The sequence below is a fragment of the Otolemur garnettii genome, unplaced genomic scaffold (assembly GCF_000181295.1).
Source record: "Otolemur garnettii isolate 467f Iridium unplaced genomic scaffold, OtoGar3 scaffold00141, whole genome shotgun sequence".
NCBI classification, from domain to species: domain Eukaryota; kingdom Metazoa; phylum Chordata; class Mammalia; order Primates; family Galagidae; genus Otolemur; species Otolemur garnettii.
This window is the reverse complement of record NW_003852536.1, coordinates 2,841,651-2,866,725: the sequence shown is the minus strand read 5'-3', so window position 1 is coordinate 2,866,725 and position 25,075 is coordinate 2,841,651. Positions and strand designations below refer to the sequence as shown.

Below are 25,075 nucleotides of genomic sequence, written 5' to 3'. Positions count from 1 at the left end.
AAGCTTGTTTAGAATTAGAGGCATTAGTTTTGACTGGAGTTCTAAGTGTAGCATTCCTTATGAGCATACAGTGCAAGTAATGTTCTTTTTCTAAAAAATGGAGAGGCCAAATTAGATCTTTGTATTGCAGCTTTTAAAGCCTGTAACTAAGAGCACCTCCCATGCCTCATGAAGCAATCCTATTAGGAGTGTGGAGGGAGGGAAATGGAGGCAGCAAAACAGACCCCAAAAGCAAGTAGGCAGTTTTTTGCTTTTATTATGAACCAAGTCACATTGTCTTTTCCAGCAGGTGATTGAGCCAAAGAACCAAATACAGGCAAAACATACATACAGTTGAAGACTATCTTCATGTTTCAACCTTTAAACTGACTTGCCTTTTACTCTTTCCCCATTTCTTCTCATCTCTTTACCCTTCCATTATTTTACCTTCTACTAGGTGTCACGTCATCCTATAGAATGCTCTTAATATAATCTAGCTTCATGTCCTGTCTCAAACAGTATTAGGCTGCTTTTAAAACTACAAAACCTGAAAACAGTGTTACTGAAAATTTAATTTGTTTCAGAAGATACCATTTCTAACTTATTTTTATCAATAGAAATGCCAGTTAAACATAGCTATTTCTTTTAAATGCCTGTCCTGCAGCCCTGTAGTAAAGAGTGACAGACATTCCAGTTAAAAGTCCATAAACCCAATGAAGACTGCAGAAAAAGAAGTCATAATAATCAAGGCCAACAGACTGCTGAGACAAAAAGCCAGCTCTGGGTTCCCAGCTCTTCCCTCCACAGCTAGCTGTGGTTACCATATACTGTGATCACAGAATCGAATACAATCAAGTGCAACCTCATTTCAAAGGCAAGAACACATACTAGTTTATTTAACTGCAACTGTTGTTCACCTAGTTAAACAACAAAGCATGAAAATGGAGTTTAGAACAGCATATAAATGGTAAAAGAAAATGTATTTAAATTACTGGGATTCTTGGAGCAAACTAAGATTTTTAATTTCAGTGACAGCCAAATTCTTGGCAATTTCATTTGAAGACCTCATGAAATATTTATATTCCTATTTCCAAATCAGTGGATATGCAAAATACATACAACACAGTTATCTTTGTGATTAAGTTTTCACAATTCAGACTGTATACCAAACCAGGGCAAAGTGTAAACCAATTCTGAGTTATCCCAGTCTAATAATACCTTATAAAGTAGGCCGGACACAGTATTCCTGGAGGCTGAGGCAGGTGGAATGCTTGAGCTCATGAGTTTAAGACCAGCCTGAGCAAAACGCAGGATTCTCCCTCCCCCATCTCTACTAAAAATAGAAAAACTGCAGCAAGAGGATGGCTTGAGCCCAAGATTTGGGACAGCTTGAGACTGTCTCAAAAAAAAAAGAAAAAAAATTAGTAATCTTTTTGACAAGGGAGATGCTGATGTAATTTTTGTCAACCCACCCGGAAATTTCACTTTCATATTCTTTTTTTCCATCCTAGCCATTTAAGCTCCTAGGAATTTTAGATGTTGAAAACATTCCCTGTGCACGGGATTCGGTATTATATGGTTCATTAGGAGCTGTCGTGGCTGGCCTTGGACATTTTTTGTTAACTAGTGAGTATCGGCTTTTTACTTATCTATGTATTGAACAAAGTTCTTTGTTGATAATTCTTTTCTAGATAAGAGTAACTATAGCTTATATAATGTATAGTTCTAATCAATTGTAGTGATTATGCTTATTTTCAATAGGCAGAATTAGAAGATCATGTGATGTTGGAGTAGGAGGATTCATGTTGGTGACTTTAGGATGCTGGTATGTTTGCTAAGTATTCAAGAAAATTCATGATTAGATTACATGTTATCTAATACAGAAGCATATGTTTTTTTTCACAGCCAGCTCTTGTTGGGAGATCCCAACCTCTAGTGGTGAAGAATGTGTTGTGAATCTTAAAGACACACTGCTGGAGTTGCCTTTACCTTTTAAATATATATATACATGTATTTCGTATCATTCACTGAATGATCTAACAGATGAATGCATGACATTCAACATTCTATTAAAACAAAATTAATGGCTTTTACACTTATTTAGGAAGGCCTCAACCTTTTCTCTTACCCTAATTCCTATATCACTTATTCATCACATCTAAAAATGCTACTTTAATGTTTTTGCTACTACTGATGAATATAAAACAGGTGAACCTCAGGCATCCTGTCTTGAGCAAAATTAAACCAGACCCCATAGTATATTACGTACATGCTCTATGATTCCATTCATGTAAAGTTACACTGTGATTCCATTTACATATGTTCTTTTTGATAGAAATCTTCACTTGATACAATTCTAAAATTTGACAACCACTCCAAAATAGCACTCCACATTAGTCTTGGGGTAGTCATCTGTAAGCATTTTAAAAAACTATGTGATAATTATAAAGAACAATGATTAATTTTCACAAACTAATTTCTATAGGAACTTTATAGTAATAATTTATTCATATTTTTCTTTTACAAGGTTCCATTGTAGGTATAATTATGCAAAGCAGAGAATTCAAGAAAGAATTGCCAGACAAGGAATTAAAAATAAGATATTATATGAAAGCACCCACCTTGATCCTGAAACAAAACAAACCAACAGCAACAGCAGCAATTAAGCAATCTGATCATAGAAAATGAATGTGAACAAAAGCTGAGATTAACCACATAAAGCATTTTATGTACACTAAGCTGGCAATCAAGTAAATAAAGTACGTGTAAGTTGTAGTCTTTTTATTTTGTTCACACTTGCATGAAAAGTCAAAATTTGTTCTGGCCTTAGTTATCTTACTGCCAATGTAGTATATGTGTTGCATATAATGAACAGGTCACACTTTTATAAAGTTATTTCTAAGTGCCCTTAGTGTTTTTTTGAAGTATCCAAGGTCTTAATTTTTAAGTAAAATTAGTCTTGAATTCAAATATGCACATGGTATATAAAAAATATTTTCAGAATTTGGTAGACTGGTGCAATGAAAAAATTGTACAATTATATTATTACACTAATAAAAGTCCCATTAAAAAGTCCTTTAAAATACAAGTATAGAATTACCCAACATCCAAGCTCATCCAGGAGAAATTCTAATTCTAAGACAATGAAACTTTTCTCAAAAAATTATCAACATTACTTTAAAAAAAAATTAAGAAGTCCTAAAGAATTACTGGGGAAAAAACAGTGGTCAATAAAATCATAGCTCATTATTGTATGTTCTGTTACTGTAAAGTATTATGGCAAGCCACTGAAATAGAGCGAGAAGTCCTCTTCCGGGAAAACGGAAGTGCTCCCACGCCCACATTCTTTAGCTGTCACTGGGAAGGTCAGGGTACAGAAGTTCTGTAGTTTACCAAATGCTTTAACTACCAATGAAAGACACTGTCAAACATGTTTCTAAGAGAGAAAATTTTTACTGATTCCAATTTGGCAATTACAAAAGGGATTTGGACTTTGATAAGAAAAGGTTAAACAGAAAGAAGAACACAATTTTGCAAGATCTGTCCACTCTCACTGGCACAAACCAAAGCTGAGTGCAGTCTACATTATTCAAGTTGGCCACAGCCAAATTAACTGTTTAAAATTCTAAATGATAGGCAACACTGCATGAATGAGGGAAAACGTGATGGACACTACACAATAACCTGGTATTTAACAGACTGTATGGACAGACCACACATGCTCAGTTTCTGTATGGAGTCCATCCCTGGGTATCTGCAGCACATACCCAAGTCCCTTATAGCATTTGCACATCCTCCCACAGGGGTTTTTTTTAAGGCAATGTGTCACTTTGTTGCCTGTGCTAGGCATGCTAATTCCAAACTCGTAGACTCAAGCAATCCTCCTGCCTCAGCCTCCCGAGCAGATGGGATTACAGGCATACACTGCTATATCCAGCCTCCCATATACTTCAAATCATTTCTAGATTACTTAAAATACCAAATATACAATGTAAATGCTAATAGTGGTTATATTTTATATTTTTTTGTTGCTGCATTGTTACTGTTTGGTTTTCCCAATACCTTCACAATCTGCAGTCAGCTGAATCTGTGGATAAGAGGATATGGCACTGGAGGACAGATACGGAAAGATGTTTTAATGTAGTAACATGTACAACTGGGCTTATCAGATTTAAGTCAAGTCCCCTCTAGCTCTAGTATACTGCAATTTGCATCTTACCCTGGGTAAGAGAAATCTCAGCTGGTAAAATTTCCAACACCTTCACCAGTAACAAGGTTAGTTCACTTTTCACAGAAGAGTGCTTGTGTAAACTGGAGACCTGGATAAAACAAATAGGTAACATAATTTGTTATTTTATGATCATTAATGACTGATGTATTTCTTGAGCTATTACAAAATATCTTACTAATTGGTCTCAACATTTCCAGTCTCCCCATTAATTTCTATTGTGCCATAGAACTTCTGTGTCCAAAGTGTATGGTAACAGTTGACTTACTGGTGTCTGCTACCACTAGTGCACAGAACCCAAGTTTCTTGTTGGCAGAACCTTGCCTTTATCTTTAACATTCCCAACAAAGTATCTGGCACAAAATAGTCAAGAGGTGTTAGATTTAATGTTCGTGTCCAAGTACCCCTCTCATCTAGACTTCCACACTCTGCAAATCTTAAAACTGTTCAAGAGTAGCAACCTACCTTCCATGCCCACCTTCCACGCCTCCAGTGCAATGCTTCCTTCATTGTTCCATTAATTCCGAAATTTCACACTAGGTGATATAGCAGTAGGTACCAGCTAAATAGCTGATTAAAATAGAATTGTGGTCATTAGTCGTCTTAAAAACTTTTTTGGCTTATCTATCATATCTACTTTTAAAAATCTTTCTAGTTCTTTATGCATTTCCCCCTTCCCTTGCCCCTCCCTCTTTGCTTTTCCTTGACTACTCACTGTTCCAGCTCAGTAAAAGGACCTTAGGGAATTTAAAATTAACTAGCTTTTCTATGGATTTCTGATTTATATTGACTGAGTTTGTCAACAAGAAACTGTGACTATCCCTGGGACCATTATTTGATTTGCAAGCATCTCTTTAGTCTACGTACCTCTACTCCATCGCTGGTTTCCCTTTGCTTCGATTATATTATGCGAGGAGGTCTATATAATAAATTCAGGATTCCTGTTTATGCACTTTTCAGCAAAGAGCTAGGTATCAAATAGGGTTTGAATCCTTCTATTCCTAGATAAAAATCTGTGATGGGGGTCAAGTCACCCCTTTAAAAGTCATGTTAAGATATACACTATTTGGGGGGTAAGCAGAAGACCTTAACAAGGAAAGTAGAAAAATTAAAACGATTGCTGTAATTCTGATTTGTACTGGTCCTCTAGAATAAAATTATTTTCTGGAAGCATCTTAAAATAGTCCAGTAGTCATGTCGTCAAATCAATATAATATACCAATATCCTCTACCACCCAAATACTGGTAGTTTACACATCTTACTTTGCACAGTAAGTTCCATTTTAAAATGTTTTCAAACTTTTTCCTTAAAAGGGAAAATGGGACAAAGTAAGTTTTTATCATGAAAGTGTTACATTTTAAAGTTTGTAATGTGAACATTACAGATCAATGTGTTGCATATATTTCAGTGCTTTTCAACCACTGCATCCACCTCACTCTTATTTTCTAGAGCAAGGACAGAGTATTTCTATCTTAAGAAGGCTACTATGATCATAATAGGCAAACACTAGTAGTAAGTTTCTATTGTTCACTTTAAAATCTGTCACTTAAATGCTTGGTACCTGTTCTTTTTCTAGGAGTAATTAAGTCCTATATGTTGTAAGCCACCTATTATCTGATAAACCCTTAAGGGATAAAGCACTCTAATCTCTGCATATCCTTGTTTCTTAAAGGGTAAGTTTCCATAGAAATGTTTCTTCCCCTATGCCATAAAGTCATGTGAAATAAAATATTATGCCTTAGCCTTGCCATCTATCTACACAGCTAATTTGAGATATATTTCCTTTCCTTGTTTTATCAACTTTTTCCTCATAAACAGAATTAGTTATGAAACCTAAAGATGTCTGCTCTTCAGAAGCCATTATATTGGTTTTTATTTGTGCATAGAGCCATATGCAAACCTTGACAGGTACATTTGGAATGACAACAGCACCCAAGTCCTCTCTCTTCCCACTACATACTCCAAAATAAGGTCTTTAAGTGAGATAAGTTTTCTCTAAGTTTATCCAGTCTTTTTCAGGTAGTGAAAATGAAATGCTCTAGGGACTGGCACAATTAAAGCTCACACCACACTTCCCCATTCCTTCAAGCCTTTAAATTTTAAATTCACTTGCTATTTGATTTTATATACTTCAAGACATGAAGTCATACCACCTTTTTTCTTTTTGAGTCTCACTTTATCGCCCTAGGTAGAGTGCGTGGCGTCACAGCTCACAGCAACCTCCAACTCCTAGGCTTAGGTGATTCTCCTGCCTCAGCCTTCTGAGTAGCTGGGACTATAGGCACCTGCCACAACGCCCAGCTGTTTTGTTGTTGCAGTTTGGCCAGGGCCGGGTTCGAACCCGCCACCCTCGGTATATAGGGCTGGCGCCCTACCCACTGAGCCAGAGGCGCCGCCCCTATATCACTTCATTATCTCAAAAGATCAACTTATTTTCCAAAGTTCAAAAGCTAATAAGGAGTATTTGTGTATTTAGTATAAATGCAACAAAAGATCTTAGGAAACCAAGGACAGAAAGCTATCTTAGACTCATTGTTTTATATTAGAACACTTATTTACTTAAAACTCCTGAAGTCTGAATCTTAAAATAAGCTAATTTTTAAAGCCCTACAAGTAGGGAGGATATTAAAACAAACACCTTGCAAATTTAAAAGAAGGAATTTGAGCCACCAAGAAAATGGATCTACCCTTGAAATGACTCAGGTCTATTCTCGTATCTTTTAGTAACCCTAAGAGGACTGCCAACTGCTAAGAGAACCACCAAATACTCCTGGTATGCAAGAAAAAACACCTATTCTCTGTTATGATCTGTCCATCTGGTTCCAATCCTTTCCCCCCCTATCTTTTTTAAAAAATTAAGAATCCTTTTAAGGTGATCCTGAAGCCTAACAAAACAACTGTTAAACGTACAAGCAGCAATTAATTTGGAATACCTATTGGAATCACTGGAACACATTTAGTTGGGCCCTTTAACTCTTCCACACAGCACATTCACATGGACAGACTAAGGAAAAGGAGATGAAATTTAAATCAGCACATTTCTTTTGCTTTATTACTTTTCAGAAAAAAAAAAGTAAGTTGGAACCTTTTATTCTTGTACTCGACCGTGACACTCCCATTTCCCTTTACAGAGAACCGATACAGGCTACCTCAAAAACTCCCTATTAGTTGCCATTCAAATAAGCCCCAGTCACTCATGTGAAGTGTTAATTTTATCTCATCTTCTCTAGGTATGCTCTAATACTTTCAAAGCATTTTCAGTTGTAATTAGATGTCTATACTAAAATAATCTGTTCTTGGTGGCTTTTTCTATCTTGAAAATTTGGCTGATACCAATTTGTGGCAATGCTTTAAGTGTCTGCAAAGTATATTTTACCAGAAAAACTGATTTTGCTTCCTGTAAGATCATGGAATGGGACTGCTAAAGAAAAAGCAGGAAAGAACATGCCACAAAACAATAGTTCAGTGTTTACCAGTTAGAAGCCATGTTGGTTTTCCAGCCTGTCATCCCTGCATTAACTTCCGGGAGTGGAGACACTCAGGCTGGACGTGTTTATGAGAAACTACGCCACTGGCACAGACCAGTGATTGTAATGGTGTAACAAAAAGGAACTGAATGAAGACATTCCTAGCATGTCATTTATCTCATTGCTTTCAGCTATAGTTTCTCATGATCAGATTCAACTTTGCTTAAAAGCAAAACCCCTATTCCTTGTCAATATCCAATATACTGAATCCTGGCATAAAAAAAAACATTCCTAGGCTGTAATTACATAACAAATTAAAAACATGGCTAAGTTCCTGTCCCAAAACCTCACCTAGCAGTGATTACTTACAGATGTTCTGCCTACACTTATCTTCATCCTTTGTTTCCCTATGAACTATTAATTCCCCTATCTAGGTGGTATACATTTCTGAGTAATTCTACCTAACGTGAATTTTAATCTCTCCACCCATATCCAATATACTATCCCTCAGAGACTTAATGAAGTTCCTAAGGAGACAAATTAAGCGCATTCTTACATTTTTAGTCAATTGGCTAGGATGCAACAGTCTCTATTTGTCTAGGTATACAATCTTTTTTAGCTACTTCCCATGTAAATGCTCTATTTTTCTGAGGTCCAGCTGTTTTGCACGATTTGAGATTGGCGTTAAGTGTGATGCCAAATAAAGTAGCGCGCACATGTATGTAGCTGAACATAATGAAAACTACACATTAAGGTGGGTTGTTTCAATCCTACTTCCTAAGTATACACAACCATGGAATGTCAAGACACGTGAGGAGCCCTGGTTTTTAATCTATTCCAACACACTCAAGGGATACACACAACTTCCTTAAGTACAGTAACTTATCTTCAAATTCTAAAAAGGCTTAATTTTAACTATCAAGGTTATTGGCAAGGGTTATTAAAACAAATTAAGTCACTCCAACATGAGGGAGCTGGACAAAAAAGTACTTTTGATGTTTATTTTATAAACATGACCTGTAGTTCTAATAATAGCTGAAAAATAAAAAACTTGGGGATGATTCCAGAACAGCGTATAAAACTAAAATCTCAAGTACTGACCCAGTTAGCTAGATCACACTCATGTTTTAAAAAGGTGAGGAATAGCTATGGCCACAAAAAATACTCAAAAGCTAAAAACTACAAGAAAAAGGTAGAGGGTATCACAATTTAACTGAGCATTTTGGGCTACACTTAGAGGAGATTGAGAATTTCAACAGACTTGGGGTTTACATGACTTTTAATTTTAACTTCTTTTTTGGGGGCCCTCAGGTCAACAGATTCTTGCTCACACCACTAATGTTTACAGTCCCTTAGAATTATTCTTGGGGGAGTCCCACTGCATAGGTATCACAACCTATGGTCAGGCCTTTACGTAAGACATCCTTATTTTTTTTAAGCATTACAATGTTAATACTTAAACCCAATTTTTCATAAAAATTCCGAACACCTCAATCTCAGGGCTCCAAAATTATAAATCAAAGACAAAGCAGGCAACGCTGTGTTCGTGTTCTCAAAGGAACATCTCAAGTGAGTATTCTGGGGGCTCGGGAGTAGTTAATTCTTTCCTTCTCCAAGTTCCCTCCACTTTTAAAAAATATTTTACATGAATGTCTAAGGATTGATGGAAACTTTGGAAGATCCACTTACATCCAGTAACAGATACCATAGACTCTACTCTAGGAGGCTCTAGTTTAAGAGGTGTTTAAACCTTTTTCACTCAACTTTTATTCTAGTTTTGGCTTAGAAAAAAATGTTGTGACAAAACCTGTAATTAGGTCTTTATATGCCACTACCTTAAAAACTAGTATAATATTTCATTCCATTTATTTGTGCAGAGGAACCCATTATAGACATGGTCCTAAGAGTAGAAGCCAATTTATGTTATGAACAAATTTTACAGAATCATCCAACTCCCAAAAGTGAGGCAAATGTTAAATACAGCTCATGAACATAAAACCCCAGGTGTAAACTCCTTAAAAATTTTTGAATTTTCAAAGACACTTGAAGCTTAAATACCTTGTTGTTAAATGCTTATGACACCTAGATTTTGTATTCCTAATTTTAGGACAGGATATATCCTAGGCAAATGAACTTATTTTTTAATATATTTAATAGCTTCCTTTCATTACGTCTTGCTATCTAGACATTAAAGCCTGAAGAAGCTGGTCACTGCCTTCTTAGCAAGTTAGAACCAGAGCACTTCAAAGGCTAGGTGAGTTCAATATAACCTAACAGCAATATAAGGACAACTTTCTACATAATTTCATTTACTTTCTAGCTTACAAGTTTCAGTTTTCTTATTAGCCGCTATACTGTTTTCATACTGTAGCTGACCAATCCAATTTTTTGAGCATGAAACATCTATAAAACTTAAAAAGCACCCCTTAAACCAAAAGCCATCTCACAGTAAGTTTTCTCTGAGTATGTCACAATTTGTTCATAACTAAGTTGTGCCTTCGTTCTGATTTTTGTTTGCTATTAGGGGTACAGGGATGGCATTTCAATTGGGTAAACAATAAACCAAGTTTCTCATTCTGCCAACACTTGGCATTTCCTTCACCTGCTTTTCTTCCCTTCACTGGCTATTTGGTACATTCTCTTTTCTGAATTTCTTAAATAGTTTCTAAGATTATTTGCCCCACAAATGTAGAGAATACCATTAATTCCAATCTTGTTTGCTTAAAACATCTTTCTGGACAGTGCTTTTACCTATTTTTTCTCTCCTCCCAAAATTCTCTGGACTATACTGACAAAGAAGTCTACCTAGTGTTATTTGACCATTACTTTCCTGTTCCTGTTATGAAATGTATCCCTTAGTAAGCAATTCTCAACTAGAAGATATATTCATGATTTTTAAAAGGCACAAAGGAAAACTTGAGGACACCTAAACATTGATTAGGATCTAGTTTAAATTTTTCCTCTGGGTCAGTATCTATGCAATCTTAAATATAATGTATAGTGAAAAGTAGCTCAGGCCAGTGGTCACTAACATTAACTGCGAATAGACACGGAACTCATGAGACACTACCTTGAACTGCTCAATATCCTATGGTAATTAAGGATTAAGCCTTTGTTCTAAAAATTCCTGTTAACCTACACCATCTAAAACTATCACAAGAAATCTGCAAGTATGAATTCAAGGTAAAAATCTGCTTTTAAAAGACTACAAACAAAATTCTAAGCAATCCGAAATACAGCAAACCTAAACTTACCAGAAGCAACCTAAAAAACACCAACAAAACACTACCCTGAAGTCATGTTTTAGTTCTACAGTTTGACTCCTGATTCCTCACTTCACATAGTGAGGAGAAGATAAAAGTGTTCTGTGCAAACCCAATAAAATTACAATTAGGGGATCTAATGTTATCACATAGCTACAGTTAAGTTAGCAGTGTTGTGTAGTAGTGAAATCAATGACTGGCTTGCATGATGGCTTCTAAAAGCATCTATTCCCAGAGTTTCATGTCTCATATATATATGTATATAAAATAATCAGTTGAGGACAGCCATTAGCATTTTGTAAAGATGGTAAACTGAGTGTTAGCTTCTCCCAGCCAGTACCTTTTCCCCTCATTAAATGTTAAAAGTTGTCGGGGGGAAGGGAAGGGAAGAATTCAACTTACTTCATAATTATAAATCATTCGTCAACATACATTTAAGTTTTTAAAACCTAAATGTTCTAAGTACAGAGTAAAGAATAAGCTGTCCAGAAAAGCACACACTTAAGATTTCTCCTCTTTCGGAGTTATATAAAGGGATTTTGAACCTTGATGGCGAGAATCCCAAAACAAGAGTAAAATGAATTCTTTTTATTGCAAACAAACGTCTAAATTAATTTCTCCACCCACTTTCTTTAGAAAGAAAAAGAAATCAGCAGGCTAAGGAGATACCCATTCAAGAACTGACATGATTAAAAATTAAGATATAAATGGGTGACTCACAATTTCATTAGCTTACAAAGATGGTGGAGTTAACTACTACAAGCACACTAGTTATACAGTATTTTGTGGGAGAAGGGCATACAGACATAGCTAACTTCATATAGATCCCATTAGACAACTGGATTTACAACAAGTTTTTTTAATAAGAAATGGGCAAAGCCAGCTTTCTTTTCAGAATCAAAATGCAGAACAAATGGAAAAATTATGGTATTTAACCTTCACAAGTTTGAGCCTCCACAAATAATGCAACCAAGATTTACATTTTTAACAGCCCTTCTACATACACTCCATCTTCTCTATCTTAGTTCCAACTTTTAAATCTTCATTCCCAATTATGTGAATTCCACAGTTACTCAAGAAAAAAAGCCTTCCCAGCTATTGTCAGAAACTATTTGGCTTACCCCCTCTGCTACCCAGCACACTACAGAGAGGATGGAGTGTAATGTGAGCAGTACAGAGTCTTATGCAATTCATGAGGACCACTTAGTCCTTACATGAATCTGGTTGCTAACATTTCTATTATATTGTGACAATGACTCCCGACTGTTATTCTTTGTGAGAAATGGGGGGAGTAAATTCTTAATAAAAGACACCAGGTACAAAGCAACATTTTACTTTTGTTGTGATAAAAAAAAAAAAGTCACATTTTACAGATAAAATGTAGAACCCTGAAATACTGACACATTCTCTTATCGTGCACAATGCTGAGGTTCTCTTACGATTCACTTTAAAACTGCAATTAAAAATGTACAAAAAAGAAAAGAAAAAAAATCAACCCACAAAGCTTCTAAAAAAGGAACCCGCAGGCACTTCCTCTTGTGGAATGTTTAAAAAGTTAGCCTACTAAAGAAAACAGTCGACTTCTTGTGAAGGTTTTGGAGAAATATGTATCAGTTCGTTTTATTTGGGTATTCAATAATATCCTTGGTGATAATGCTGACTCCATGGCTTCTGACCCCAGAATTGCTGTAAGAGAAAATTTTTTTTTTAAAGAAAAAACATCAATAAGCCACTCAAATTGCTTTTAGGAAATGACAATGAATCTAATTCAGAGTAAATTGCTGGAAACAAATTTACACCTGTCATACCTCTGATTTCTATCAAACCACATTTAGTTAGTTTTAAAATCCCATTATATTATCAATACACTTTACAAAAGAAACACGTCATGACTTGGTTAGTTTACACAATTAAGGCTAGTAGTAAAAAGAACCATATATATTAAATATTACTTTATTAAAAAAAATTAAGTTATAGTAAATTCCAACCCTTTCAGCTGCAACACAATCCACACCTTACCCATTAACACTTATAAACACTTCCGTGTCTCAGCAAGATCTTTTTCAAGACTGATTCTTAGGAACTCAAAATACAATTACTGCACATAAACATGTAAGAAGTTACTTACACCCTGCTGCCACTGGTTGTAGCCCTGAGATTGATTTTTGTAGCCACGATTGTTTCCTCGTCCTCTGAAGTTCTACAAAAAGGAAAAGTTCTTTAGCTCTGAGCCCAGTGTTGGGTTGCTGGGGGTGATGGTAGTAACAAGGGATAAGAAATGGGGCAGGTGGTTGCTAGCTGCTAATCTAAGGGGAATACAAAGTCTTGAGCACCCTGTGCTGGTTTCTGAAGTATTCTGTCGCTATGAGAAATCCACATGGCTTGTTGCTAGTCAATATACCTGAAAACCCTAAATTAAATGGGCTTATTTTACCATTACCAATAACCAGCTGCAACCATTTTGAGGACTGCATGTTCTTCCTTATGCCAATGCTTATACATGTTCCTTACAATTACTGAGACTCAGACATAGGCCTTTAACTTTCCAGACAAAATTATGCAGATACATCACTGCCTTATAGGGACCTTAAATCATTACCTGGTTGTAGTTCCCTCTGTTGGGCATTCCGCCTCTGTTGTAGTTCCCTCTGTTTGAATAACCACCTCGGCTGGGAAAAACAGGGCCACGAGGGTATGGATAGCCGATTCCACCACTTCCGCCACCGCCACCACCTCTCTGTGGCATATTGCCCCTCCTATTGTATCCACCACGATTACCAGGAGCTAAAAGCAAGCAAAGTTTACTTTTGTTGTGTTGTACCTACTTACACAAGAGTCAAGTGTTCTAAACCATTCCTTCGTTTTTGAAAAAACAATGTTTGAAAAAGAATTAACCATTGAAATAACAGGTGTATTTAATGTCAAATCACACAAATACTTATTAAAATTGTAACAGCATAGCATCAATGTTAAATCTCGCTAAACCCATGACTTTAAGACTACCCCTTCATTTTCATCTTGCACTAAGTATACCAAATAGTCAAAATTAACTTGCCTCCCCCTCTGAAATTTCCACCGCGCATATTAAATCCTCCACGTCCTCTATGGCCACCACCTCTGTTAAACTGGTTCTTGCCACTCTTATTTTTATTGCTCTTCTTTGAGCCAGTGTTTTGTTTCTTTTCTGGTGGAAGAGCCTTTTTGCTTTCTTCCTTATATTGCTCCAAGAGTTTTTGGGCTTCCTCCTTCTGAAGCTCAACATAGGTTATTTCATCAAAGCATTCAGCCACCTCTGGCAGGGTAAAGTTTCCTGCAGGAAACAAAATGAAATTATTAACTAAAAACCGCAATGCACCAAGTATCTCCCATGCTAAAGCTTTCAATTCTTAAATGGCCTTTTCTCCCTTTATTTTTCCAATTTGGCTTAATAGAAGGGTACACACAATTAGGTCAAATTATTTGGGTTTGTCAGACTTGTAGCTGAGTACTTCCCCACTGTACCATTTAGGTGAGAAATGACTGAGCCCAAGCCCCCTCCCCATCCCTGAATTTAATTGTGATTTTCTCTTTTGTGAACCTGTAGTTATTCATCCACTAGTTTCAAATTAGCATTGACTACATGAGGTGCTTGCTTTCCCATTCTTGACTATCTCAAATGGCTTTAATTCTTTAAATAATATCTACTCATGGCTTAGTGATATTTTCCTAAAAATAAACAGAAGCAAACCAAACATAACCATGTTTACCAATGATTACTCTAATACCCGAAACAATATAAATTGCAGGAACATTCATTTTTCAGATATAAAGTAAAAAAATACTTTATGAAAAGTTACAGGGGAATTAGATTTCACACCTTTCATTTTGAGGACTGCATGTTCTGGTAGGTCTTTCCCCTCTACTTCTGCTTTCTTCTGTGTTCTTTGCTTATAGTCTTCATCCTTTGGGCAAACTACAACAGCTTTTCGCTGGAAGCCTGCGAACAGGCACATTTTTCTCCTCTGTGCCGCAGCAGACACATTTGTCTTAAAACAAAAAATGTTTTGAGTTTTTAACACTGAACATTAATTCCAAACCCAAGCATTACTTAACATTTTCAACTTCAAAGCTATAGCTTACCTGATCCAGAATGAAATTTCTCTTCTTCCGGGCAGCAATCTCAATAAACTTTCCAAGACACTGTGGGGCTCTCTGCAACAGTGTGTTCAGTTTTCCAGTGTCTGCCATTTGCTTCTTAAAACCTGCCACCTGTTGTTTTCAAAAATTAAAAATTTCCTTTAAATTGGTGAATCTCAAGTTAAGGCTTTAGTACTAAGCTTAGATTTTATAACTTAAGTATCACCTTCATCCATTATTGCTGTAGAAAAAGGGTCATTTACTCACATATTACTCAATCCATTCTAGGTATTAGATGCTTACGAGTTACCAAGAAATATATGTATGCACACATATAAAAACAGGTAAGCTTAGCCACTAGAAGGAAGCTTACCTTACACATGAAGCCTTTTAAGTAAAAATTTTATTTTGCCCAAATGCCTATCCCTAAAATAATAACACTGGATATTGACAGTGGGCAAAAGAGGTACCTAGAATATCTCCCAATATGTTTTAAATGCTGTGATAGGGCCCTAAACGTTTTACTTACCATCATTTTATCCATAATAGTATTTGTTCCAAGAATGTTATATTTCCCTGGATTTTCTGCTGCATGTTTAGTAACCCAGGTAGTTTTTCCAGCTCCTGGCAACCCAATCATCATCACAACCTAAAAGTGAAAAGAAAAAAATGTTATTTCACTTTCATTAGAGGCCACTTAATAATGAGAAATAGTTTTTTGAAGTTTTACAATGCTTAACAAGAAATATCTAAATTTTCATATAGCCCTTATTGTTAATGTTCCACATAAGGAAAAAAACTACTTAAAAAAAAATCACTTACTTCACAATCTTTCTTCTCTTCAGGCCCCTTTGGTCCTCTCACTCGATCCTCTAAAGGAACATTCTGGATAAAAGTATATTCTTCAGGTATTGGAAAATATGGCTTTTCCTTCTGACCAAAATTAAATTCAACTGCACAGTTGTGGCAGAGAACATGAGGGAAGAGTGGCCGTTCCGCAAGAACTTCCTTACTGATTTTGAAGGCAACGCCAAGATCTTGTCCATTCTTAGCATAGGAGAGCTCTACTTCATCACTTTCAAAGTTCTATTAAATAGGAAAAAATATTTAACAGTTTAGACCTGCTTTCTTTAAGCTTTCTAAAAATCTTTAAGTTCTTATTAAGAAATCTATCTTGTAGAAGATGTATTTAGGTTAAATGTTAAATGAAGTCTTAGAATGGTTATCAACAAGGAAACACATACACCCAGAACTAGAAACAATATTGTGTAGGAAAACAGTACAAAATTTTCACGTCAATTTTGTGTTTAATACTTTTCGGTCAAAGCATTTTCTGTATTCTCCCAATTCAACTGCTAAATGTCTTCAACCCAGGGCTGGTTCATGTATTCACAGAACATACTAAAGGCTAACAATGATGTAGCTTTTTAAAAATCCCCAGAAGTAGCTAACTTGCCATTTATACACAAAAATTTTACTTTAAAAAAAATTTTTTACACAGAAATTTTAGCTGTAACTTACAGCAAAACATGTAATCACATCATTTTCATCAAATTTCTCTCCATAATCTTCAGTCTCACAGTTGCATGTTTTTATTCCTTTTAGAGAATACCCATAAGAAAATTCTTCTTCACCTAAAGAAAGAAATAATTTTTAAAAACAGACCCATCTACTTTATATTTACTACTTAAGATGTAAGGTATAAAACAAAAGAGTAGAAAATTTAATAATCTGACATTCTGACTTATGTACCCCTGTACTAGATACTGAATTGATAGATGAAATATATATACATATTTGTGTGTGTACATACACAAACTTAGTTACACGTTTTGTGTCATGGATATGACTATTTTAACCGTCAGTCCTAAGCTTAACCAACCACAAACAAGTAAGAATTTAAAATTTAGCATGTGCCTGCCTACTATATATGCTATTACTACCCTGCTCTAAAAGATTAACAGAATGGATAAAAATAGGCTAAAGTTTCAGAATGCCTTCCATTCTAAAATACTTAAGTCAGATCCCAACCGTACCAAAAAACTACAGTAGTCACAAAGGGCAACTTTACCAAGCAACATTCCACTGGTAGTTAGTGACCAGCCAATCCGAACTTCATGTATGTCAATATCTTTTGTATATAAATGCCTTACTGGGATCTTCTCTGTAACCTAAAAGTCAAATCACTAAATGATTAAACTGTAAACCAAGGAAGATAAAAACCCTGAACTCTGGTTTATTTCAGATAGATTAACACAAAGAAGACACCCAACTCCCTTTCCCATCCCCAACATTTATAAGAACTTAAATTGACTTAAGTGCCCTATAATTTGAAATTGAGCAAGTTTTTGCATTAAATACTTGGTCAACTCACATTTGAAAGAACAATTAATATTTTTAACATACATGTTTTCAATTCTCAACTTAAAGCCAGTTAAATATATTCACAGCATGTTTTTCTAACACAAGAGAAATCCAACCACATTTTTAAAGCTCCTTAGGGATCATTTCAAGTGCCTTATAAAATAGCATGGCTCTATATGCCAAATCCTGATGTAACAAACTGGTCTGACACAAAAAAGCAGCCCTTCTTCTAATTTATGGCAAACTGATACCTAGCTATGGCAGGCAAATGAAAACTCAGAAGTTCTTTAGAAAAATAATTTAAAAAAAAAAAAAGAAAATCAAACCACAAAATTTCTTTTACCTTCATCTCAAAACAGACTTTGCCTTTTGACACACCATAAGATGCCCTTCCTCCAGCCCAAAGAAAAGCAAAACTCTCCATAGTAAGGGAAGAAGCACTCAGGCGATCTCTTGATATTTTAAAATGTAGATCACAATTATCTGTAATTATATCAAATCTCATTATTACTCATTTGATATCCAGTGTAAATGTTATCTGCTATGTAGACAAAACTCGGTTATTAAATTTGTGCATGTATTTCTTAATGCTGCGTAAAACACATATCACACCGTTGTTCCAATTTCAGATTTAGCCCCACTCCCACCAATAAGTCACTTCAATTATGCACGAAAGAATAAATTGCCTATGAAACTGATACCAAAGCTTAACGTGTGTATTTTAAGGTGTGTATTTTTAACTTTATAAAAAAATCAAGACAATGTGATATTAATACATACCTGCTCTGCTCTTTACCTTGATTTAGAGGCAAGCAGTAGAGGATAGCAGGAAATCAAAGTGAAGCATGCCAGAACCAGGTAGAATTTACCAGTGCCACAATAAAAGTGAAGGGAGGCCACGACCAAATATTTTAACATGTGAGTATGAGCTGTTGATCCTGCACTTATTTAAAACACCAGGGCTCTAGGTCCTTAATTCTTTCCTAAAACTTCTGAAGACAGCTTAGTCTACAAAATACAAACTTGGTCATCTAATGCTGTTAGTATTACAGCATTCTAGGTCCTTGGTACTTCTTCCCCAGGTCTGCCTGTTAGGGATTAACCACTTCCTGGATTATCCAAATCCGAAGTGTCTTTAACCTAGCTACCAAGGGTCACCGGCTCATTAGCATGCACCCTTCTCAGAGTTAGCACTTGAGTGACAGCTGCAATCTCCTTGGAAAGCTTTTTTTTCCTTAGGGAGTTTTTACTGATGGGAAGAAATTTAATCTACAGTAGGAATTTGCCTTCAATTAGCTTTGTTCCTAAAATTCTTAATCAGTCATAAAATTTCTAATTCAACAAACCATGTTTGAACTCAATATGGTATTTAACAAACTGATATTACTAGCTGATTTGTTAAGTCTGTAACAATGGCATTACCTTCCTGAACCACTACTTTGGTGTCTCACTCCTCTAACAATATTTCAGCTAACTTAATTTGACATGAAACTTTCAAATAAACTACTCCTATAGTTTTTTCCTTTTAGAAGACTCAAAGAACTATCAGTTTCAACTAACTATAAAGAATATTCAGTGAGAAATCCAAAGTTTTAACTTTTATGCTCTTACGAATCTGAGTATGAACAATCTGTACAAGAAAACATGAAAATCTAAGCTTCAACTCCTCAAATCTAATGGAGCAGTTTGACACCTTACCTCATATTTTTAAAGCATTTATTTCTACCTTTTGTCCTACTTATCACAAAGGAGTCCTGTGCTTTCCAATAAACTAAACCAACTTTTTTTCCCCAACAAAAAAATTACAGTCTGACAGCCAAAGCCCATTTACAGGTTTGCAATACTTCCTCATACTCAATTGCAACCCAACTGGGAAAATAAGCAGTATTTACAGTGCTGCCATTGATACCATTCGCTGCTGAAGAAAGCTAGTGGCCCAGTGATGGCCCACTGCTGCTGCCCCAGGTCTTTGGAAGAAATCAACTTATGTTAAAGCAGCAGCTACTGAACTGGAATTGAGAACAAAAGAGCAGTTATTGAAAAAATAATATTACAGTCTTTTAGAATAGGGAATATACTTGTGTGCTAATGGGAAAAGTCATCAGTAATAATATTTAACCAGCCCAAATAGCTCACTTAATAGTTCCACAAAAAAAGTGTAATTACTTCATTGTAGAAACCTATAAGAACAAGCTATAGATAGTTTACAAGTTTCCATTAGCTAGTCCAAAGTTGGCATTAATTTTACATTCCTAAGAATGAGAACCTCCAAATCATAAAAATATATAAAACTACTCTTAATACAACCGATGCCGAACAAAACATTAAACTCCTGGAGTGTGAATATAAGCCATTATCTCCCTGCTTTAAAAAAAACCATCCTAAGTTTTCTTCACTTAAGTTCAACATACTGCATTAAGTCTTTTAACATTCCCGGCACCAAAAAGAAAGCAAAGCCAGAGCCACTTGATAACGGGGGAGGGGGGAGAACAGCTTCACTTACAAGTATCAAGACAAACCACTGTGTCATCGAAGTGTTCATCTTCCTCTTCCACCGGCGGCTGGGGAGACTTGGCTCTGAAAGACAGAATCGTCTCCTGACACCGCTGCCCGGCCGGCGGGCGGCGGCCCAGCCCGGGAGCGCGCGCTACCTGCTGTACTTGTTTTCCTCGATGTACTCGAAGTACCCGCGGCCGTGGTCCTCCCGCGGCCGTTTCACACCGCGCTTTTTATCTCCGCCCTTCTGCTCTGTTTTGCCGTCCCCTACAACACACAACGACCCTGTAAGACGCCAAAGCGCAGAAAAACAGAGAACACCTTTTCCCTATCGAGGGGTAAAGCACCCGACTTTACCCTCTTTAATTTTTAAAAATGAGATTTTAATCGACGAATCAAATCTGAACTCAAAGAACAATCGCCTTGAAGTCAGTGACGCAGTCTAAAGACGTTACTAATTTTGCCAGTCTACCCGATTATTCGAGAAAGCCAAAGAAAACTAGCGGCCCGGGCCCAGAGCCCACGTGCATCCCGACGAGAGTTCAGGAAGGGGGGAGGGGCCGAACTGCTCCGCGGCCTCCCCTCCCCCACCCGGGCCCGCGCTCCCCGCGGCCGCATTGTACTGATCTTCCGCCCCGCTCTCCCCGCCCGGCTCCTCCCGCCGGAAGTGACGTCACGCCGAGCCCTTGCGCTCCTTGCACAATACAGCGGCCAGGAGCCGCCAAAGCGCGCCCGCCCCGGGACCTCGGGCCTCTCCCCTCCCCCCGAGACATGTGCCCGCACCGCGCGCACGCAGCGCGACGGCGCCACCGCGGGCCGACGGTGCTCCCTCCCGCCGCCCGCGGCTCCTCCCCCTCCAGCGGCAGCTGCAGCTCCCCCCTCCCGGCTTCGGAGCCACATAATGGAGGCGCTGCCACCACCGTCACACACACACACACACCGAGCCCGAGGCCACAAGGCTAATCTGGGATTCCCCGTACCCCCTCCCCTTCGCCACCCCCGCCCGCCTGCAGCGCAGCGGCCCCCGCCCGCCCGGGGCTCCCTCCCCCTGCGGGGCTCCGGCAGGCCTGGGGCACGGTCCCCACCCGCGCGGGCCTCCCGCCGCGCGCAACGTACAACGCAGCACTCACCCGCCGCCGGAGCCCCGGGGCGACCGCCGCCTCCGCCGCCTTCCGCCTTCTTCTTACCTCCCGCCTGCTGCTGGCCCTGCCTCGCCCCGGGCGGCGCCACAGTCACCGCGAACAGCGAGGTGGGGCCGCTGCTCTTCCCCGCGGCCTCCTTGGCGGCCCCGCGCTGCTGTTGGGGCTGTTGCTGCGGCGTCGCCGGCGGTTGAGACTGCTGCTCCCCGTGCCCGTTCTCGTCGCCCGCGCCTTCCTCCTCGTCTCCAAGCTCATCCTCCCCTTCTTGGAAACCCTGATCGTCGCCGTTCTCGTCTTCCGAGGCGGCCTCCTCCATCGGGCCCGAGTCGGCCGCCCCCGCGGCCCCGTTCTCCTCTCCTAGCTCCATCTGGTCTCCATCCAGGGCGGTGATCCCTTCCTCCTCTTCCTCCTCCTCCTCCTCCTCTTCGTCGCCGCCGGTCGCGGCCTCCTGCTCGAGGCCTGCTCCCGAGCGCCCGGCCGAATCTCCGCCCAGGTCTAGGCTGCCGTTCCCGGGCTCCATGGCGGGGCGGCCCCCGGCCTCTTCGTCGTCCAGCGCGGCCTGGAGTCGCTCCATGAGCTCGGCCTTAAGGCCCTTGTCAGAAAGGCGCCGCTTCTTAAGCTCCTCTTTCAGCTCCGACACCTTCAGCTTTTTTACATTAACAGGCGACGAACTCATGGTGAGGGCCCCAATTCACCGCTAGGCGCTGGCTCAAACTGGGCTCCGCTCGCTCGGCCACTGGTGGCGGCTGCTGCGGCTGCTCCTCGGCCCGGGCGGCGGCTGCGGCTGCGGCTGGAGGTGGGTTCGTGCTGCAGAGCGGATCCGCCTGGTGTCGAACGGCGCCAATTCCTTTCACCGAGTTCGCGAGGGAGACGCGGAGACTCGCCTGGCGCGAGCGAGCACGCAACGTCCTCTCGCAGGGGCGGCGCCGCGCACGTAATATAGCCGCCCCGCCCCCTGCGCTGACGGGAGCGCTGCGCAGGGGGAAAGCCGGAGCGCGCCCGCGACCGGCCCCGCCCATTACCGTACTTGCCTCCCCGCCCCCACGCCGAACCCGGGGCCCAGAGCGCGGCACAGGCCGCGCAGTGCGCTTCCAATTGGGACTGAGCAAAGGGAGGAAATGGAAACCGCCTTTCGGTTAAACCGGCCCACTGCAAAGTCTATTGGCCTTTCGAGTTCTTGGTGGCAAGACTCGTTTTGCTCTTCGCTTTTACAGCCTGCAGACTGCTTTACTCATTTGCTTTCCTTAAGTCCTCAACTTGGCAATTCAACTCCACTCCTCCACCTTTTCTTCCATCTTAGATTTCATTCTTACATGTTTCTCCAGCGATTCGTTTAAAACTCCTTAAAATTTTATTTTAGTTTTGAGTATAACCCAAATTGGCAAAGGTTATATGGAGAGTTTTTAGCCCTGCATAGTAGTGCATTCAGGTTAATTTTTTTAAGTCCTGTCTTGCAAATTGAATTTTAAGTTGAAGGGCGAGGGCAGAGTCAGCCTTTTGTCTCCTCCACAATTCCTAGTGCAAGGCCTGGAAATTGGCCGCGGTGCTCTGTACTGCAAAACGTAGTTTATCAGCCTTTTCATAGCATGTATTTTTTTTATAGCATCTATTCTTATGGTATTAATACCCCTGGAATAAGCTTTGGAAATTGCATTTCCAAGTTTTCTATGCCTACCCAAAAGACAGCCCTTGTGTAAGACTTAATTCTGTCCATTTTAGGGCCTAGTCATCCGGTTATGAAGTCCCCAGTAGCTAACAGCGAAGATGAGACCCAGCTAGGTCATACACTTTGATCAGTCCTATGGAAATACTCTAAACCAAATCACGCTGAAACTTAAAGTTCATGAAAAATAAAGGGCTGTGATTTTGTTAAAAATATCATGGGGGGGGGTCCATTATTTTGTTGTATTTTAGAAGTTTGATTTTTCTCTTTAATAAATTAAAGGTATAGTATATTCTTGAAATATTAAATAAGGATGCCAGAATTTAGATTGGTGATAGAGATTTAACTTCTTAAACTCCAGAGAATCTACACAGCGTTCGCCAGTGTTCTGACTAAGGAATCGGTTATAAAACCCACTGCTTGGTGCCTTAGCTGACATAACTGCTCCAAGATTAATTTGAATTTAGAAGTATAGAAATAGGAAATTTCTCTTGTAGGTTACTGTGATTTAACTGATGAATAAATTTTATTTTTAGTTTCTTTTCAATGGCTTTTAAGAAGCATTGTATCATACAATACAGTCATGTATTAGGTATGCAATATTAGCATTCGTGAAGTGATTTGAGTTGAAATTAATTGCAGTCCTACGGATACTCCTCAATGCAAGTTAGTGGTGAGAATAAACCCCCAAAACAGAAACTTCCAAATAGTGCCAAACCTCATTCTAACCTTTGGTTATAATGTCTTTGAAGCTTATAAACAAGCCACAAACTGGAATTTGATCCTTTCTTTGTGTTCAAAAATAAGAAAGAGCTACAGGGGACTTACATGTTGACCAACTGGATAATTGATCCCTTAATGAATCAGAGTAAAATGCAATTATGATGAGGGTCCTTTAAATTATAGATGTCTTTAGATATTACCTACACTTTTAAATACTAGTGATATGAAAGCTATTTTCATTTAACTGGAAAAAACTAAACTATTAAAACTAAGTTTATGTACCTAGGTATTATACATCTATAACGGTCCTTCCTGGAGCATTTAATCAGTTGTAATAATAACTATGACATATAACTTTTCCTGCACATGGAGTGGTTCCCTGGCTTTATCTTCCAACAGTTTTGCAGACTTTTTAGAATTCAATGATAACTACTGAGCACTTTCAGCCTGCTCATTTTACAGCCCAAGGAAGCGGAGACCCTCACTCCCATAACAATGCTTCTGCCTTCACATTGTGCTCAGCCTTATAGCCATCTGAAAGAAAAACAGTTCTAAATGCCCAAAGACCTGTCATCTTACTGTTTGTCTTTTTACAAACAAAGGAAATCTGCCATTGTATATTTTGTGTTACCACTTGAAAGGACAAATGGTGACTTAATTTTGCTAATTAATTTTGCTCTTATTTTTTTTAATTTTTGTTTTGCAGTTTTTGGCCAGGGCTGGGTTTGAACCCGCCACCTCCAGCAAATGGGGCTGGCGCCCTACTCCTGTGAGCCACGGGCACCACCCTGCTTTTATATTTTTAGTGCTATTATGATAGTCCTGCTCTACAGAGACCAACAAAAGTACAGGTCAAGTCCTCTAACTCTCTCAGGGACCTGTAAGGAACTTTAAATCCCACTTCTGAAACTACCAAGAATACAGAATGAGAGAGGGGACAAATTAATTCTCAATAGCAAACTATGATTTGTGAATTACCAATATAATAGAGTGAGAGGTAATTACAAAGTTGTAGTGCTCAGCATAAAAAACTTAACATTCGGGCAGCGCCTGTGGCTCAAAGGAGTAGGGCACTAACCCCATATGCTGGAGGTGGTGGGTTCAAGCCCAGCCCCGGCCGAAAACTGCAAAATAAATAAATAAATTTTAAAAAATAATAAAAAAAATTAGAAACTTACATTTTAAGGTTAAAGCAAAAAAACATACCAAAATGCTATACCTTGTCACACAGTTCACTCAGCAAATATGTTTTGAGTCTTTTCTCTAATATTGGCACTAGTCTGCTAGGGATACAGCAGAGACTATAATTATCCCTTTATTGTCTTGAGGAGACATAGCAAATAAAACAGAGATGACGACAAATACTATAGAAAAAGAAACAGGAGACCTCACTCAAGATATCTCATTTTAAAACAAGAAAAATAAATGAGAGAAAGGCAAGGTAATGCTAGGGCAGGGCCGGGGAAGCCTAAGAAATGAGGTAACATTTTTTTTGAGACAGTTTCATTTTGTCACCCTCAGTAGAATACTATGGCATCACAGCTCACAGCAACTTCAAACTCCTGGGCTTAAGTGATTCTCTTGCCTCAGCCTCCCAAGTAGCTGGGACTAAGGTGCCCGCTACAGTGCCTGGCTA

The 25,075-nt window shown here is 38.7% G+C and overlaps 2 protein-coding genes and 1 long non-coding RNA gene across 4 annotated transcripts in view; 1 reads left to right on the top strand and 2 right to left on the bottom strand.

Moving 5' to 3' along the window:
- LOC100961468 (cytochrome c oxidase protein 20 homolog) overlaps positions 1–2,765 on the top strand; it is a 6,889-nt gene extending 4,124 nt beyond the window's left edge. Inside the window, exons 2-4 of the mRNA XM_023518566.1 lie at positions 1,491–1,605; positions 1,741–1,804; positions 2,507–2,765. Of these exons, the coding sequence (XP_023374334.1) occupies positions 1,491–1,605; positions 1,741–1,804; positions 2,507–2,645 (318 nt within the window). The 3' untranslated portion in view covers positions 2,646–2,765. The remainder of the gene's footprint in view (positions 1–1,490; positions 1,606–1,740; positions 1,805–2,506) is intronic.
- Positions 2,766–3,412: 647 nt separating this feature from the next.
- Positions 3,413–6,402, bottom strand: LOC105887875. Its single transcript, XR_002775516.1, has 2 exons — positions 4,673–6,402; positions 3,413–4,298 (listed from the first exon to the last, which is right to left on the bottom strand). It is a non-coding gene; the product is annotated as an uncharacterized LOC105887875 (long non-coding RNA).
- A 5,109-nt stretch (positions 6,403–11,511) lies between these two features.
- On the bottom strand, positions 11,512–22,032 carry HNRNPU (heterogeneous nuclear ribonucleoprotein U). Of its 2 annotated transcripts, none has more exons than XM_003798806.2 (14): positions 21,045–22,032; positions 20,070–20,181; positions 19,922–19,995; positions 17,762–17,901; positions 17,126–17,225; positions 16,576–16,688; positions 15,877–16,140; positions 15,584–15,703; positions 15,058–15,186; positions 14,795–14,963; positions 13,994–14,248; positions 13,538–13,722; positions 13,067–13,138; positions 11,512–12,624 (listed from the first exon to the last, which is right to left on the bottom strand). In XM_003798806.2, exons 1-14 carry the CDS (start codon positions 21,727–21,729, stop codon positions 12,571–12,573), a joined length of 2,472 nt encoding a protein of 823 aa, XP_003798854.1. In that variant the 5' UTR covers positions 21,730–22,032; the 3' UTR covers positions 11,512–12,570. The 2 variants fall into 2 exon arrangements, with proteins under 2 accessions (XP_003798854.1, XP_003798853.1); XM_003798805.2 differs by having other exon boundaries at positions 21,102–21,947.
- Positions 22,033–25,075: the final 3,043 nt, after the last annotated feature.